The following is a 13,032-nucleotide window of genomic DNA, read 5'->3' on the forward strand; positions in this document are numbered from 1 at the left end:
GCTGTGGGTGTGGAGGCGGAGAGGAAGGCGTGGTGTCCCCAGGCGATCGCGATTGGGGGAAGGCGGAGGAGCGAGAGAACGACTCAGCCATTTCCGGGAAAGAGGAAGTTGGACAACATCGGCTGTTTTAGTGGTTTTTTTCCCAATTCGGCAGAGAATATTTTCGAGGGGGGTGAGTTAAAATGACCTATCGCATTTTACTGAGAACAGTTCTTAGGGAGTCGGTCAGTACGCTCCGCTCTTCCCCTTCCTCTACTTTTAGGTCAACCCCTACGCTCCCTCGGAAGCCCTTCTAAGTTAGTGGTCAAAGTGGGGGAGGTGTGCGATCAGCTCATGAATAACTCATAAGGCCCGCCCCTTTCGGGGGAAACCACGCCCCACCGAGTCGCGCTGACGCACGTTGCGTGTACCAAACCTGAGGAAGCGACGTAACAGTCTCCGCCCCTAGGACGGAGGGCGGGGCGCCATCTCCAGCACGTGCTGCATCTACCCGCGCAAGCCCAAAAGGGTGTGCGCAGGCGCTGCCCACTAAGGGGAGGAAGGAGGCGGGGGAGGGAGGTTGTTGGGTTTAGAGCCGGGCGGAGACCGCCGAGACTCATTCCTCAGGAACAAGGGAAGGGTGTCAAGGAGATCTTTTCACACCAGCTCCCCCGTCCCCTGCCAACGGTGGGTGGGATCGCGCGGTAGAGACAAAGGATATCAGTAGGGCCGGAGACAGCTGCGACGGGAAGTAGGGTGTCAGTTCAGGGTGGTGGGCTTTTGGGGGGACGGCGGGGGTTGTATTTAAACTCCTGGAGCCGTTAAGTTGGTTCGTACTCTAATGAGCGCGCAGCCGGGGTGGTGGCGGAGTGCGCATGCGTGGTTTTGGGGCGAGAGGAACGCGCTCCAGCAGTGCGCGCTCGCGGCGAAGTGCTAGTGGTAGAGAAAGGGTTCGGCGCACGCGCGGTTGATTCCTCGAGTTCGGGTCTCTCGGGCATCTTGTTTTGGTCTCGCGGGCGAGTGGGGCGCGCTTTCGGGGAGGTGTTTGGGCGCGAGACTAGGCGAGAAAAGCAGGGCTGCGCGCGCACTCGGGAAAGGGGGGAAGGGGGGAAGGGAGCGGGGTCTAGGAAGAGAGGTTAAGCCCCCTGATCCCCTCGTTACCCCCGACTGGGACGGAATAAGGGGAGGAAATGATCGAGATGGCGGCGGAGAAGGAGCCGTTTCTGGTGCCGGCCCCGCCGCCGCCTCTCAAAGATGAGTCGGGTGGAGGGGGCGGCCCCACGGTGCCACCGCACCGAGAGGCCGCCTCCGGGGAGCTCCGCGGCGGGACGGAACGTGGGCCGGGCCCTCGCGCACGCTCGGCGGGAGCCCCGGCTTCTGGGGCCAGCAGGGAGAGCCCCGGGGCCACATCCACCCCTCGAAGCGGCTTGGCGCAGCAGCACCGAGGGGGCGGCCCCCAGGCGCAGTCGCACGGAGAGGCCCGCTTGTCGGATCCCCACGGGCGAGCCGCTCCCCCGGACGTAGGGGAGGAGCGACGGGGAGGGGGCGGAACAGAACTGGGCCCCCCTGCCCCTCCTAGACCCCGTAATGGCTATCAGCCCCACCGGCCCCCTGGGGGGGGCGGGGGCAAGAGGAGAAATAGCTGTAATGTAGGGGGAGGTGGTGGAGGCTTCAAACATCCGGCCTTCAAGAGGCGCAGACGGGTTAATTCGGACTGTGACTCTGTATTACCTTCCAACTTCCTCCTGGGGGGCAATATCTTTGATCCACTAAACCTGAATAGTCTCCTGGATGAGGAAGTGAGCCGAGCACTTAATGCGGAGACCCCTAAGTCATCCCCACTTCCAGCCAAGGGGCGAGATCCAGTGGAGATCCTCATCCCCAAAGATATTACTGACCCGCTCAGTCTCAATACTTGCACTGATGAGGCCCAAGTAATTCTTGCATCGCCACTCAAGACTGGTCGCAAGCGGCATAGACACCGGGGACAGCACCACCAGCAGCAGCAGGCAACTGGAGGGAATGATAGCCACTCCGTGCTGTCCACAGCCCCCCTCACTCCCTCACTCCACGGGGAGGGCACCACACAGCAGCAGCGGCACAGGGGCCAGAACCGGGATGCCCCCCAACCCTATGAACTCAACACAGCCATCAACTGCAGGGATGAGGTCGTGTCTCCCCTTCCATCTGCCCTGCAGGGTCCCTCAGGCCCCCTTTCAGCCCCTCCAGCTGTCTCAGTTACCTCTGCACCCCCATCTTCCTCCTCACGACATCGAAAACGTCGCAGGACTTCCAGCAAGTCGGAGGCAGGGGCTAGGGGTGGAGTCCAGGGTCCAAAGGAAAAGGGCCGAGGGAGTGGGGGAAGCCGCCACCACCACCACCCACTACCTGCAGCAGGCTTCAAAAAGCAGCAGCGCAAGTTCCAGTATGGGAATTATTGCAAGTACTATGGGTACCGCAATCCTTCCTGTGAGGATGGGCGCCTTCGGGTGTTCAAGCCTGAGTGGTTTCAGGGCCGGGACGTCCTAGATCTGGGCTGCAATGTGGGCCATCTGACCCTGAGCATTGCCTGCAAGTGGGGCCCATCCCGCATGGTGGGCCTGGATATCGATGCCCGTCTCATCCACTCGGCCCGCCAAAACATCCGACACTACCTGTCCGAGGAACTGCGTCTCCCACCCCAGACTTCTGAGGGCGACCCAGGGGCAGAGGGTGAGGGAAGGAGCACCACCGTCAGAAAGAGGAGCTGCTTCCCGGCCTCACTGACAGCCAGCCGGGGTCCCATCGCTGCACCCCAAGTGCCCTTGGATGGAGCAGACACATCAGTCTTCCCCAACAATGTTGTCTTCGTCACGGTAAGAGGGTCAGAAGGCTCTTGGGATGGGGGGGGCCAGGTATGAAGATGAGATTAAATTGGAATGTGGCAGGGGAAGGTTATGACCCAGAGGGATTTCTGTGGATTCACTCTTCAGTAGGAGAGCCAGGTTCCCAAGAGAAGGGCGCAGATTGGTAAGTGAAAGCCTCAGGAGGGTATCTTTCCCCTCCTAAAATATTGAAAGATGGGGTCTCTACCGTGGGGGTTCAAGCTTGGGATTCTTTCTCATGACAAGAATCTCTTCCCCAAGATAGAGGCTGATTCCTTTTTCCCTGTAATGGGCCTGGACTGTAATCCAGACCAGTCCACCTTCCCTTGAGGGATGCTGCTCACTAGGGGATTCAGTCCAAATGGAACCTTGCCCTCAATACTATTGAAGGAACATGAGGGTGGGTGCCTGACATGGAATGTCTTGACAGCAACGGAAGGTTAGGGTAGTGGCAGACTAATAGTTTCTTTACTTTGAAAGAGACCTTGTTTGTAACAGCTGTTTTTGTTTCCCTAAATACAGAGTTAGTTGAAGAGTGTTAGGGCCAGTGCGTGACTCACTTGGGAGAGTGTGGTGCTGAAAACACCAAGGCCACGGGTTCGGATCTCTATGTAGGGATGGCCGGTAAGCTCACTTGGGAGAGCGTGGTGCTGACAACACCAAGTAGGGTTAAGATCCCCTTACCGGTCATCTTTAGAAAAAAAAAAAAAAAAAAGTGTTGGTGGCCAAGAACCCAAATGGCTTGGCTTTAGTTCATCTCCATGTTGACCCTAGATAGTGTAAGGGGGAAGAGTCAGAGACTGCTGAGAGGGGAGAGTACCATGCCTGGCAGAGAGTCTGTCCCCTGCCTACACATAGCTTCCCATAAAACACTCTAGTTAGGCCATCTGCAGTGTGTTGGGTTAAGTTTGAAGAATGGACTTTGCAGAAGGTGGTGATAAGCTTATCATCTAGAAAAGGTTTCCTAAGGGATATGGCTTTTCACTTCTCTCAGAGAAAGGAAAGAATAGTCCTGAGACTTTATTAGCCCCAGCTTCAGGAAGGAACCATGGGTCTGCCTTTGAAATCTGGGTTAGGTGCCCTTGCATAACATTGAGTCACTCTACTAATGTTTGTAGGTGGGAATAAACACAGGACAGGGTCTTGGGAGAACCCCAGTATTCTCTCTCTGAAATTTGATTCCAGCTTGGAAGATCTCATGGATAATTTGCTCCATTTAAAATTACCCAGGCCTCCTTTTCATGCTCTTCTGGTTTACCACCAGTAGGAAGTAGAGGCAGGAAGGTATAAAGAGAGAAAATGAGACTCAAAGAAGACACCATTTGGGAGTTAGTCTGAGGAGTGTCACAGAAGAATGTAACCACCGGCTAAAGTGAGGCTTTAGGACTTTTCTGTCTCAGAAGGCTGCAGAGCAGGTTGTATGGGGGCAGTGGTTCTTTTAATCCATCTGTTGACCTCACCCGCAATTCTTGCCCTCAGGGTAACTATGTCCTGGATCGAGATGAGCTGGTGGAGGCCCAAACACCCGAGTATGATGTGGTGCTCTGCCTCAGCCTCACCAAGTGGGTACATCTGAACTGGGGAGATGAGGGGCTGAAGCGCATGTTTCGCCGGATCTACCGGCACCTGCGACCTGGGGGCATCCTGGTGTTGGAGCCCCAACCCTGGTCATCCTATGGCAAGAGAAAGACACTCACGGTGAGTTGGTTTCAGTAGGAATGGGGAACAGCCCTTCCTTTGGTTGAGGCAAGAAAGGCATCAAAAGCAGAGATTTTCTGAACAAGGCATAAATGCTTCCTTATGGGTGAGGAGAGGAGGCGACAAGCTGAAGTGGTCCCCTCCCTGCCTTTCTCCTTAGGAAACAATCTACAAGAACTACTATCGAATCCAGCTGAAGCCAGAGCAGTTCACTTCCTACCTGACATCTCCAGAGGTGGGCTTCTCCAGCTATGAGCTAGTGGCCACACCCCACACCTCCTCCAAAGGTAAGGCTGGCTTATTTTGTTGGGAGAGGCTGGTCCTGACTGAGAGGGTGCAGACCCTGTGAAGAGTCTAGAGGTCCTGCCAGCCCCTCCTGATTACTCACTCTCCCCTCAGGCTTCCAGCGTCCTGTGTACCTGTTCCACAAGGCCCGTTCCCCCAGCCACTAAGTGGCCCCCTGAACAGAAAGTGTAAAGAGGCTGCTCTTGCTACTCCAAGGACCTGGGGGAAGAGGAAAACATCCCAAGGTCTTTTCTTTCTGACTCCAGAAATCGTTTCCTTTCTTGGATCTGCAAAGAAAGCGTTTCTTATGTTGCTGCCCCAGGCTCCTCTCTACACCTCTGGCACCTAAGCAGCAAGCCCAGCTGTGCTGGAGTTACCATCATCTTCCTCTCCCCCAGCCTAGTGGGCTGGATGGCATGGACTGTTTGGTGACCTCTGTTCTTCTAGGGTATGGGAGGTGGGGGTGTCATTCTCAAGTTCTCTAACCCTTTCCTCCTGTTCTCCCAAGGAGAGAGATTCCCATTTCTCCTCAGCCCTTGTCCCTAGCTGCATTTCAGTGGACCACGGATAGATGAACTGAGGGTTAGTGGGGGAAGCATGGCAGCAAGGCACGCAGGTACTGTGAAAATCTTCCCTCTGCTGTCCCCCAGCGGGAGAGGGGTTGGGTTTTGAATGTGAGAACAGCACAATAAACTTGATGTCTAGGGCAGTGGCCCCCACACTGTGTCTGGTACTTTCTAGCTGGTGGGAAAGAGATGGTCCATGCCTCCCAGTAGAACCTATGTCCTCTCTGCCCATACTAGAGTCTCAAGGAAGAGGACAGGTTTTTCAGTGGTTGGGAAGATGGTTGAGTTAGTCAAATCTACATGCAAGTACACAACCCTAGACAGGAAAAGTAATAATGCACATTTTGACGTGAAAATTGAAGAGTCTTTTCTCCACCCAAAAAAAACCCTTTTGACAGTGTTTTTGATGGGAGCAGAAGGCTACCTTTGGAAGTTAACAGTGGAGTTTAAGTGGGTGTAGAAAAAGTTACTTTGGACCAAAGCCACCTACCCGCTCTAGAGCCAACCACCCACCTTTTTTGTGCGGTGGAATTAGACTTACACACAGTTAACATGAAGCTCTCCAGTGGCTTGTCAAGTGTTACTGGAGCTTTGAACATTCATTCAACAAATATTGAGCACCCCTGGATCAGGTATAAACAAGGACAAGGCTCTTAAAGGTAAAAACGAGATAATTTCAGTAACCCAGTGCAAGCAGCTACTTTGCAAGCCTCTTGAGACAAGTTATCAGGGAAGGCCTCCATGAAGTGTAATAGCCTGAGACCTACACTTTAAATGATCAGAAACAGGTAGTGCAAAGAAATGAGTGTGGTGTCATCAAAAACAACAGTGGTGGCTGTGACTGAAGTCAGGGAGAGAGGCAGGTAGGGTGGTGAGGAAAGGGTATCTGAATTCCTGACTTTGACAGTGTTTTCCACATGCCATGACTTTACCACGTTCCGAAAAAGGCCAAAAAACTCGATGTCTGGGCAGCTTCCAACCTGATGCTAAGTGGACCAAAACGCCTGAAGGGGTTTATAGCCCCATTTTAGGGTTCCCAAGAAGAGTCCCATTTGTTAGCAAAACCACTTTATTCTGAAAAATAGTTTTAAAGCACAAAAATCTAACAATCCGGGGAGCTTTGAAGTCTAAGCCTCCCATCGCCTGAGTGTCCGATGCATGAGGAAGGTATCCTCTGAAGGGCGGGTCCGGAGTTTAAGCCGAAGAGGGAGCAGACCGTCCAGGATCAGGTGTGGAGATTCATAAAATAGTGTTTCTGGATCACACAGGATGGTCATGTCTGGCCCTGGCCCAGGTGGATCCTGTTAAGAGTTGGGGCCCAAAGCAATGTTATGTTCAGCGAGGAGGAAAATCAGCGACGGGGTGGGAGCGGGGGTAGACCGGAGGAAACCCAAGCCCTGGTCCCTTCACCTTTGGGGGCGGGGCTCGGGCCTGCAGTGGCAGAAGCGCCAACCTCTCCCTCAGCGCAGCGTTCAGAACCTGTTTCTCTGGCACCTGCAGGCTCACCAGGTCCTGGAAGAGCCGCTTGGAGCGCGGCACGTTCAGCCCTGAGACCGTAGGGTGCGCGGAGGTTAGCGGTGCCCCTCACTCCCAACTCCCGCGCCCGGCCGGCCGCCTGACCCCCTCACCCACGGTCATGCTTTCCTCCAGGATACCACGGATCTGGAAAGATTTTCTCAGCTGTTCCTCCACGGCCTTGGCGGCATCAAACGGACCCTCGGCTGCGGCCCGCGCCGCCTGCAGCTCGAGGCTCAAGGCCAGGCTGCTGTGCAGCGCGGGCGCTTCCAGCTCGTGCGGGGCCGCGGACTTGTCGCTCGGTGCAGCGGCCGCCGGCAGCGGCTCGGACCGGACGGGGGAGGGCGGCGCCAGGCGGAAACGGACCTGGGAGCAGAGAACGGGGCATTAAAGAGGTGGGCGCGAGGTTCTCAGATGGCTGGGGACCAGGCCGTCCACCAACTCACCTGCCGCCCCTTGCGAGTCCCGCCCGGCCGCTCCGCCCTCCCCTTCCGCCGGCCGGGGCTGCCCTTCCGCGGCTCGGGACTGTCGGGCCGCGGGCTCAGGCTCAGGTCCAGGCCGGGCTCGGGCAATGGGGCTCGAGGTTCCGCGGCTCGGGGTTCTGGGGGTAAACCCGGCACCGCCACGCCCTCCCCCCCTTCCACCGATTCCAGCTCTGACTCCCCACAGCCCATCATCTCGGAGTTACTGCAGGAGGGCGGGGACGGTGGCGTGCCAAGGATCACAGCACGCAGTATGGCCACCTCATCCTTTTCCCCGCCCCTCCCAGAGGCCGCTACCGGAAACCGTTAGCCGTAACCCACGAGGGCGGAGACAGCACCCCGGCACACTTTATTGGCGCTCCTAGGCGTCATTTCCTTTGCTCCGCCCCCCGCTTCCTGGTGGGCTTACGTCCGAGCAACCTTAGCACCGCCCCTAAGCGAGGGTTTTATCGCTGACGCGTGTTGAAGCAGTACAGGTCTTCATTATGGCAACTTCTCCTTTCGAAAACTCTCATGTGGTATCCTTGCCAGGCAGACTCTTCGCCAGGCTGTTTTGGGGTACCGAGTACGTCAGTCCTCCCTCTTGGGGCGACAAATGGAGCAGCTTTAACTTAACAGGCCAGTGCCCTCATTTAGACAACCGCACTGTGCCCCACTGTATCTCCGCGTGTTCCGTCGCCTCCGAACTTGGACCGTATCTTTCCTATATGAGGGGGGGTGGGGCTCTCTGACCCCAGCCCACGTTCCCAACTGGGACCCATCCATTTTTGCAGCATTTTGTGACTTACTTTCCCCTTCGAGAGTTCCCTAAAATATTAATCTGTATAAAAATTAGATATTTGTGTATGCTAGGTACAGAAAAAAAAAATGTCTCGGTGGATTCATCCTGGACCCCAAACTTCAGGTAGCGGAAGACCCCTGGACTGCAGGGCAGAGGAGATTGGAGCTCCCACCCGTTCCCTGTGTTCCTTGGGGCAGGTGTCTTCAGTTCCACAAGCGTCCAGGTTATTCTTGTGTAAAATGTACTAAGTTGGGTTCAGGATTCTTGAGGCTCTCCCCTGAATGACCTAGTGTTCAGTCAGCAGGCATGTTTATGTACCACTTTTCAGTTCGAGAGTTTTCACGTCCTTTATTTTTATCTTCCCAGCAAATGCTGTGGAAGATCAATAAGAATGGACAGTGTAGCCCGCATTTTACAAAAAAAAAAAAAGATTTTAAGGGTGAATTTCAATAGTAAAATACTAAAGGCTTTTCTCCTAAAGTCAGGAATTAGTATGTTCATTGTCTCTACTATTTAATAGTGAGAGGGAATAGGGCAGTACAGATATAAATACTACATTTTTAAAAAGTGGACGTACGAATATAAGCAAAATGGTGACATGGGGAAGGAGAGAACAGAATGAAGGGAAAAGAGGCTAGACATCTGTGAGTATATATACTTTGTTTTGTAAATTTGATTTTGGAAATGTATACGTGTGACATGATTATATGATAAAAATTAATTTAAAAAATCAATCTCTAAAAGTTGGAAGTAAAATGAAACAACCTAAATGTGTATCTAGTTGGTGACATAACTACACAGAATGGAACTCTTCTGAAATGACGTTAAAACACAGTAATTTGAACATCCGTAATATCTACTCTAAGGACAAAAATAACGGACTTTAAAAAATTTTTTTTTAAAAAGCCATAAAATCTTACATTGTTCTTGGTAGTCTTGTTGGGAATAAGTGAAAATGTGTAGGGTAAAACAGATAATCGTGCTGATGTAATCAGAACTGGAATTTCAGCATGGGAGATGCAGATGTAAAATCAGTGATATTATGCAAAATCCCTGTAGTCTTAAATTTGGATAGGATTTGAATTCATAGTGTGTTTTACCTTAAATTAAAAAATATCTATATCCTAAGTCTGTCCACTGAAAAGCCCTTAGAAACAATGAAACCCAGTGAGCACTCCTGGCCCCCAGATTTTGGTCTCTGAGCATTTAAAAACCTGTACACAAATGTAAATAGCAGCTTTATTCCTAGTAGCCAAAAACTGTAAATGAACCAGATGTTCTTCAACAGGTAAAGGGTGAAACTGTGGGACATTCATACCATAAAATACTACTCAGTAATAAAAAGAAACGAACTACTGATAACATGCAACAACTTGGATGAATTACCAGGTAATTATGCTGAACCAAAAAATGCCAATTCCAAAAAATTACATGCTGTATGGTTTCGTTTATAAATCATTTTAGGAATGACAAAAGTTAAGAAATAAAAGAAAGATTTAGTGGTTGCCAGATGTTAGAGATTAAGTGAAAGGGGTGGTGAGACAGAGGTGCTGCAGTGTCACTAGGGATACTTTGGTGTTGAAACTTCTTTACTGTGGTGGTGGATACACGAATCTACACAGGAGATAAAATCATATAGACTTCAATACACAAACACACACAAATGATTAGAAAACCAGGAAATGTAAATTAGGTTTGTGGATTATGTGAATGTCAATGTCCTGGTTATGATAGTACAGCTTTGCAAAATGTTACTATTGGGAAAACTGGGGAAAGTATGCAGGTGACCTTTCTATATTATTTTTTATAACTGCATATGAATCTACAATTATCTCAATAAAACATTTAATTAAAAATAATGTTGGGGTTGGGAACAGTGCTTGAGGGTATATAGATAAAACAAGTTTAGCCAAATGTTGATATTGTTGAAGCTGAGTGATGGGTACATGAGGTTTTATTATATTTTCTCTACTTTTGCATATATTTGAACATTTCTATGATTAAAAGTTTTTTGCTTTTTTAAAGAAGGCTGAGGCAGCTTTAGCACACTGGAAGTACTGAAGCTTAAACTCAAACTGTCTCCCAGGTCTTGGTTGTGGTGATGAATATACAGACCCAACAGGAACCCTCAACCATGAACTCAGTGAACTTGATTTCTTAGCTTTAAATTCTAGTCGTTACTTTGCCTCAGGCCCCAACACAGAAATGGAAACAAGCCACTCTGTTTGCCAGGTTTATGTTGTGGTCCTCCAGGAAGTGAAAAGTTCACTGATGACTTTAAAAAAGCAATGTGAATGTGAGGATGGGTGGGTGGAGGTGAGGGAAATGAAGGAATGAAGGGTCTCCATCCTGCCCACACTCTTCCTGGGATTTTTTTTGGCTGGACCATGCTGGGAGGCCAGGAATTACTTTTCCTCTTAGGAAAACAAAAAACTTCCCTTTAAGAAGGTACTGATAAGTGATGAAGAACTCCTTCTCTAACCCTAACGTTAGGGCCTCCTCATGGCACACTCTTCTGCAAAGATGATTCCAGTTACATGCTACACCAAACCAATCCCTAAATGGGAGCAGTAGGAGGGAGGAGGAGTTGGAGAGCAATGGATTAGGAGAGAAATTATAAATATGATCCAGGAACTGCCCACCCCCAACTCTTAGTAAAAGAGAAGAGAAACAGAAAAGCTTCCTTGACCCCAAGTAAGGGAGCCTTGCCCAAGCCTTCTTTGACTATCCCCTCCACTCTCCAGGCTGGGAGATCTCATCTCTGTATCATCTGCCATCTAGGGCAGGGGAGGGAGGGAGAGAGGCAAGAGGGAATGCTGAAGGAAGAGGGAAAGAGATCCCACTAAGACTCTCAGGTTCTGTCTTGATGGGTTAGACCTCACCAGGTAGAGCTGTTCCCCTCAGTCATGTAAGGCTGCTGGAAGGGGCAACCCCAGACCTGGATGCTGGTTTGGAGAAAGCAAGTTTGGGTGCTAGGAGAGGTCATTCAGTGTTATCCCCGAGCTTATGCTGGGCCAGACACTGTGGGTAGGATAGGCAGGACAGGAGACAGGCCAGGGTCAGAGGTCCTTCAAGGGACTATGCCCTTGAGAAGGACCGTGCCTCCAATACTGATCCATGGTGTGGCTGGGGCTGCTGCAGAGGGCAGATGGGAGGACCTGCCAGGGTCGGGGGCAGGGAAAGAGCAAAAGCTCCATCCAGGAAAGCGCTCCCCCAACAGGGCCAAGACAGGTCAAAGAGAGACAGCAAACTTCTAACACCACCCTCTGCAAACCCCGCCTGCAGGGTCCCCTCACCTCCTGTCTCCTGCTCCCAAACTTTCTCCTGCCTATAGGTAGTGGCCAACACAGAGACACTTTCACACTGTGTCCCTGTCACATGGGGAGTGCTGGAAAGTGGGAGTGGGCAACCTTGCACTTCAATGGCTGTGGTCCACCCCTCAGATGCACAAACATCCAGGCTCCCAGTCCCAGAGCATGTGTTCCCATCCTACCTAATCTCAGGGCTGGTGGGGTAGACCCCCCAGCAGAAGGTTTTAGGTAGGTCTGAGGTGTCTCAGCCTGAGCTCGTCACTCCCAACTGCCTTCATTCCTCTCTCCCAATCCTCAAGAAATGGACCAAGATCCAGGGAAGAGTGAACAGGTCAGGCTGCAAGCCAACACAATGACAGAGCCCCTCAGCCTGGCCCCTCTAGCAGCAGGACAAAGAACAGGAGAGCCAGGATGAGACCCATTAGGCATGAGTCTCCAGGACATGGGATGCGGCCAGCCACTCAGTTGGAGGAGCGTTGAGGGTAGGAGACTTACTTGGAAGTTGTCCACAGTCTAGGTGAGGTATAGGAAATGAAGAATGGAAAATTGGATGAAGCCAGAAAAGCAAAGAGAAAGAGATTTTCGGGGTGGGGTGGGGTGTGAGAATTCAATGGAGCTGCTCACAGCAAGGGGGAGAATACCGGACTGAGGGCCTGAGCCTGCTGGTGAGGAGATGTCCTTAATGTCAACAATAGGAACAGTAGGTTGATTGATGCCAGTTCATTGGGGCCTAAAAGAGCCAGGGAGAGGCTGGTCAAGGACTGCTAGAACTATAAGTAGACGGAGGCCATGAGCAAGGTGGCAGCGTCAAAGGCATAAAAGCTGGGACCAGAGTCCAGGAAGTTGGGGCCACAGGGAGGGGGAATTTAACTACGCGATGGACACGTGGTAAGTCACTAGTTCCTGACAGATCTCTGCCTAGCAGGGTGCCAGTGCCTAGGACCTCAAAAAACTGGGATGAGGGAGAGGTATACAGTTTATTACTCAATGTGGTCAGACACACAGGAGATTCTAGGGGGTCTTGGGGGTGAAGGATGATTCCATGGAAGCCTCTAGATCAGACAGGGAGAAGCTCCTATGAGACTTCTCCACAGCCTGCAGGCAGCTGGTGGAAGAGAAGGATCAGGGTCTCCTATCAGAGCCCCTTGGACCCCATTCTGCAGTGGGCCCAGGACACTTGCCAAATGCCAACTGGATAGGAAAAGACAGGGTGGGGGCTGGGGAAGGAGAGGAGGAAGGCTGCAGCTTCAGGGAGAAATGGGAACCAAAGAGAGTGCCAGGAGCTGGTAATAGGTGCTTTAGGGGGTCACGGGAACAGGAACAAGGTATTGGGTGGCTACAACATCATGAAGGGACCCAAGAGGCTGGGAACATGGTCCACAGTAGTAACCTCATCTTGAGCAACTGGGCAGGAAGCTGAGGAGGGACCAGAAGCTCTGAGGTCCTACTTTGGTCCTGAGACTGTAGGAGGACTCCAAGATGGTGGAGAAGGAAACTTGGCCCAGAGCCAGATGGTATCCCCCGCTGCTGAGGCTGTAGGAAGTTTGGGGT

The 13,032-nt window shown here is 51.9% G+C and overlaps 2 protein-coding genes across 2 annotated transcripts; one reads left to right on the plus strand and one right to left on the minus strand.

Annotated features, from left to right (window-relative positions):
• Positions 1 to 2: 2 nt before the first annotated feature.
• On the plus strand, positions 3 to 5,545 carry MEPCE (methylphosphate capping enzyme). Its single transcript, XM_063089226.1, has 4 exons — positions 3 to 2,834; positions 4,323 to 4,541; positions 4,702 to 4,828; positions 4,941 to 5,545. Exons 1-4 carry the CDS (start codon positions 1,170 to 1,172, stop codon positions 4,991 to 4,993), a joined length of 2,064 nt encoding a protein of 687 aa, XP_062945296.1. The 5' UTR covers positions 3 to 1,169; the 3' UTR covers positions 4,994 to 5,545.
• Positions 5,546 to 6,443: 898 nt separating this feature from the next.
• Positions 6,444 to 7,664, minus strand: PPP1R35 (protein phosphatase 1 regulatory subunit 35). The gene is made up of 4 exons (XM_063091700.1): positions 7,354 to 7,664; positions 7,021 to 7,273; positions 6,803 to 6,939; positions 6,444 to 6,693 (listed from the first exon to the last, which is right to left on the minus strand). Exons 1-4 carry the CDS (start codon positions 7,582 to 7,584, stop codon positions 6,520 to 6,522), a joined length of 795 nt encoding a protein of 264 aa, XP_062947770.1. The 5' UTR covers positions 7,585 to 7,664; the 3' UTR covers positions 6,444 to 6,519.
• Between the last annotated feature and the right edge of the window lie 5,368 nt (positions 7,665 to 13,032).

This window comes from Cynocephalus volans, chromosome 3 (genome assembly GCF_027409185.1).
Source record: "Cynocephalus volans isolate mCynVol1 chromosome 3, mCynVol1.pri, whole genome shotgun sequence".
NCBI classification, from domain to species: Eukaryota; Metazoa; Chordata; class Mammalia; order Dermoptera; family Cynocephalidae; genus Cynocephalus; species Cynocephalus volans.

What these genes read in the sequence shown, in the direction of transcription:
- MEPCE (XM_063089226.1), top strand. Translation starts at nt 1,170, where the DNA reads ATGATCGAGATGGCGGCGGAGAAGGAGCCGTTTCTGGTGCCGGCCCCG. An exon ending in ACAATGTTGTCTTCGTCACG is followed by an intron (nt 2,835 to 4,322) that starts GTAAGAGGGTCA and finishes TCTTGCCCTCAG; the next exon opens with GGTAACTATGTCCTGGATCG. An exon ending in GCAAGAGAAAGACACTCACG is followed by an intron (nt 4,542 to 4,701) that starts GTGAGTTGGTTT and finishes CTTTCTCCTTAG; the next exon opens with GAAACAATCTACAAGAACTA.
- PPP1R35 (XM_063091700.1), bottom strand. Translation starts at nt 7,584, where the DNA reads ATGATGGGCTGTGGGGAGTCAGAGCTGGAATCGGTGGAAGGGGGGGAG. An exon ending in GGAGGAAAGCATGACCGTGG is followed by an intron (nt 6,940 to 7,020) that starts GTGAGGGGGTCA and finishes CTACGGTCTCAG; the next exon opens with GGCTGAACGTGCCGCGCTCC. An exon ending in CCCGAGCCCCGCCCCCAAAG is followed by an intron (nt 6,694 to 6,802) that starts GTGAAGGGACCA and finishes AACTCTTAACAG; the next exon opens with GATCCACCTGGGCCAGGGCC.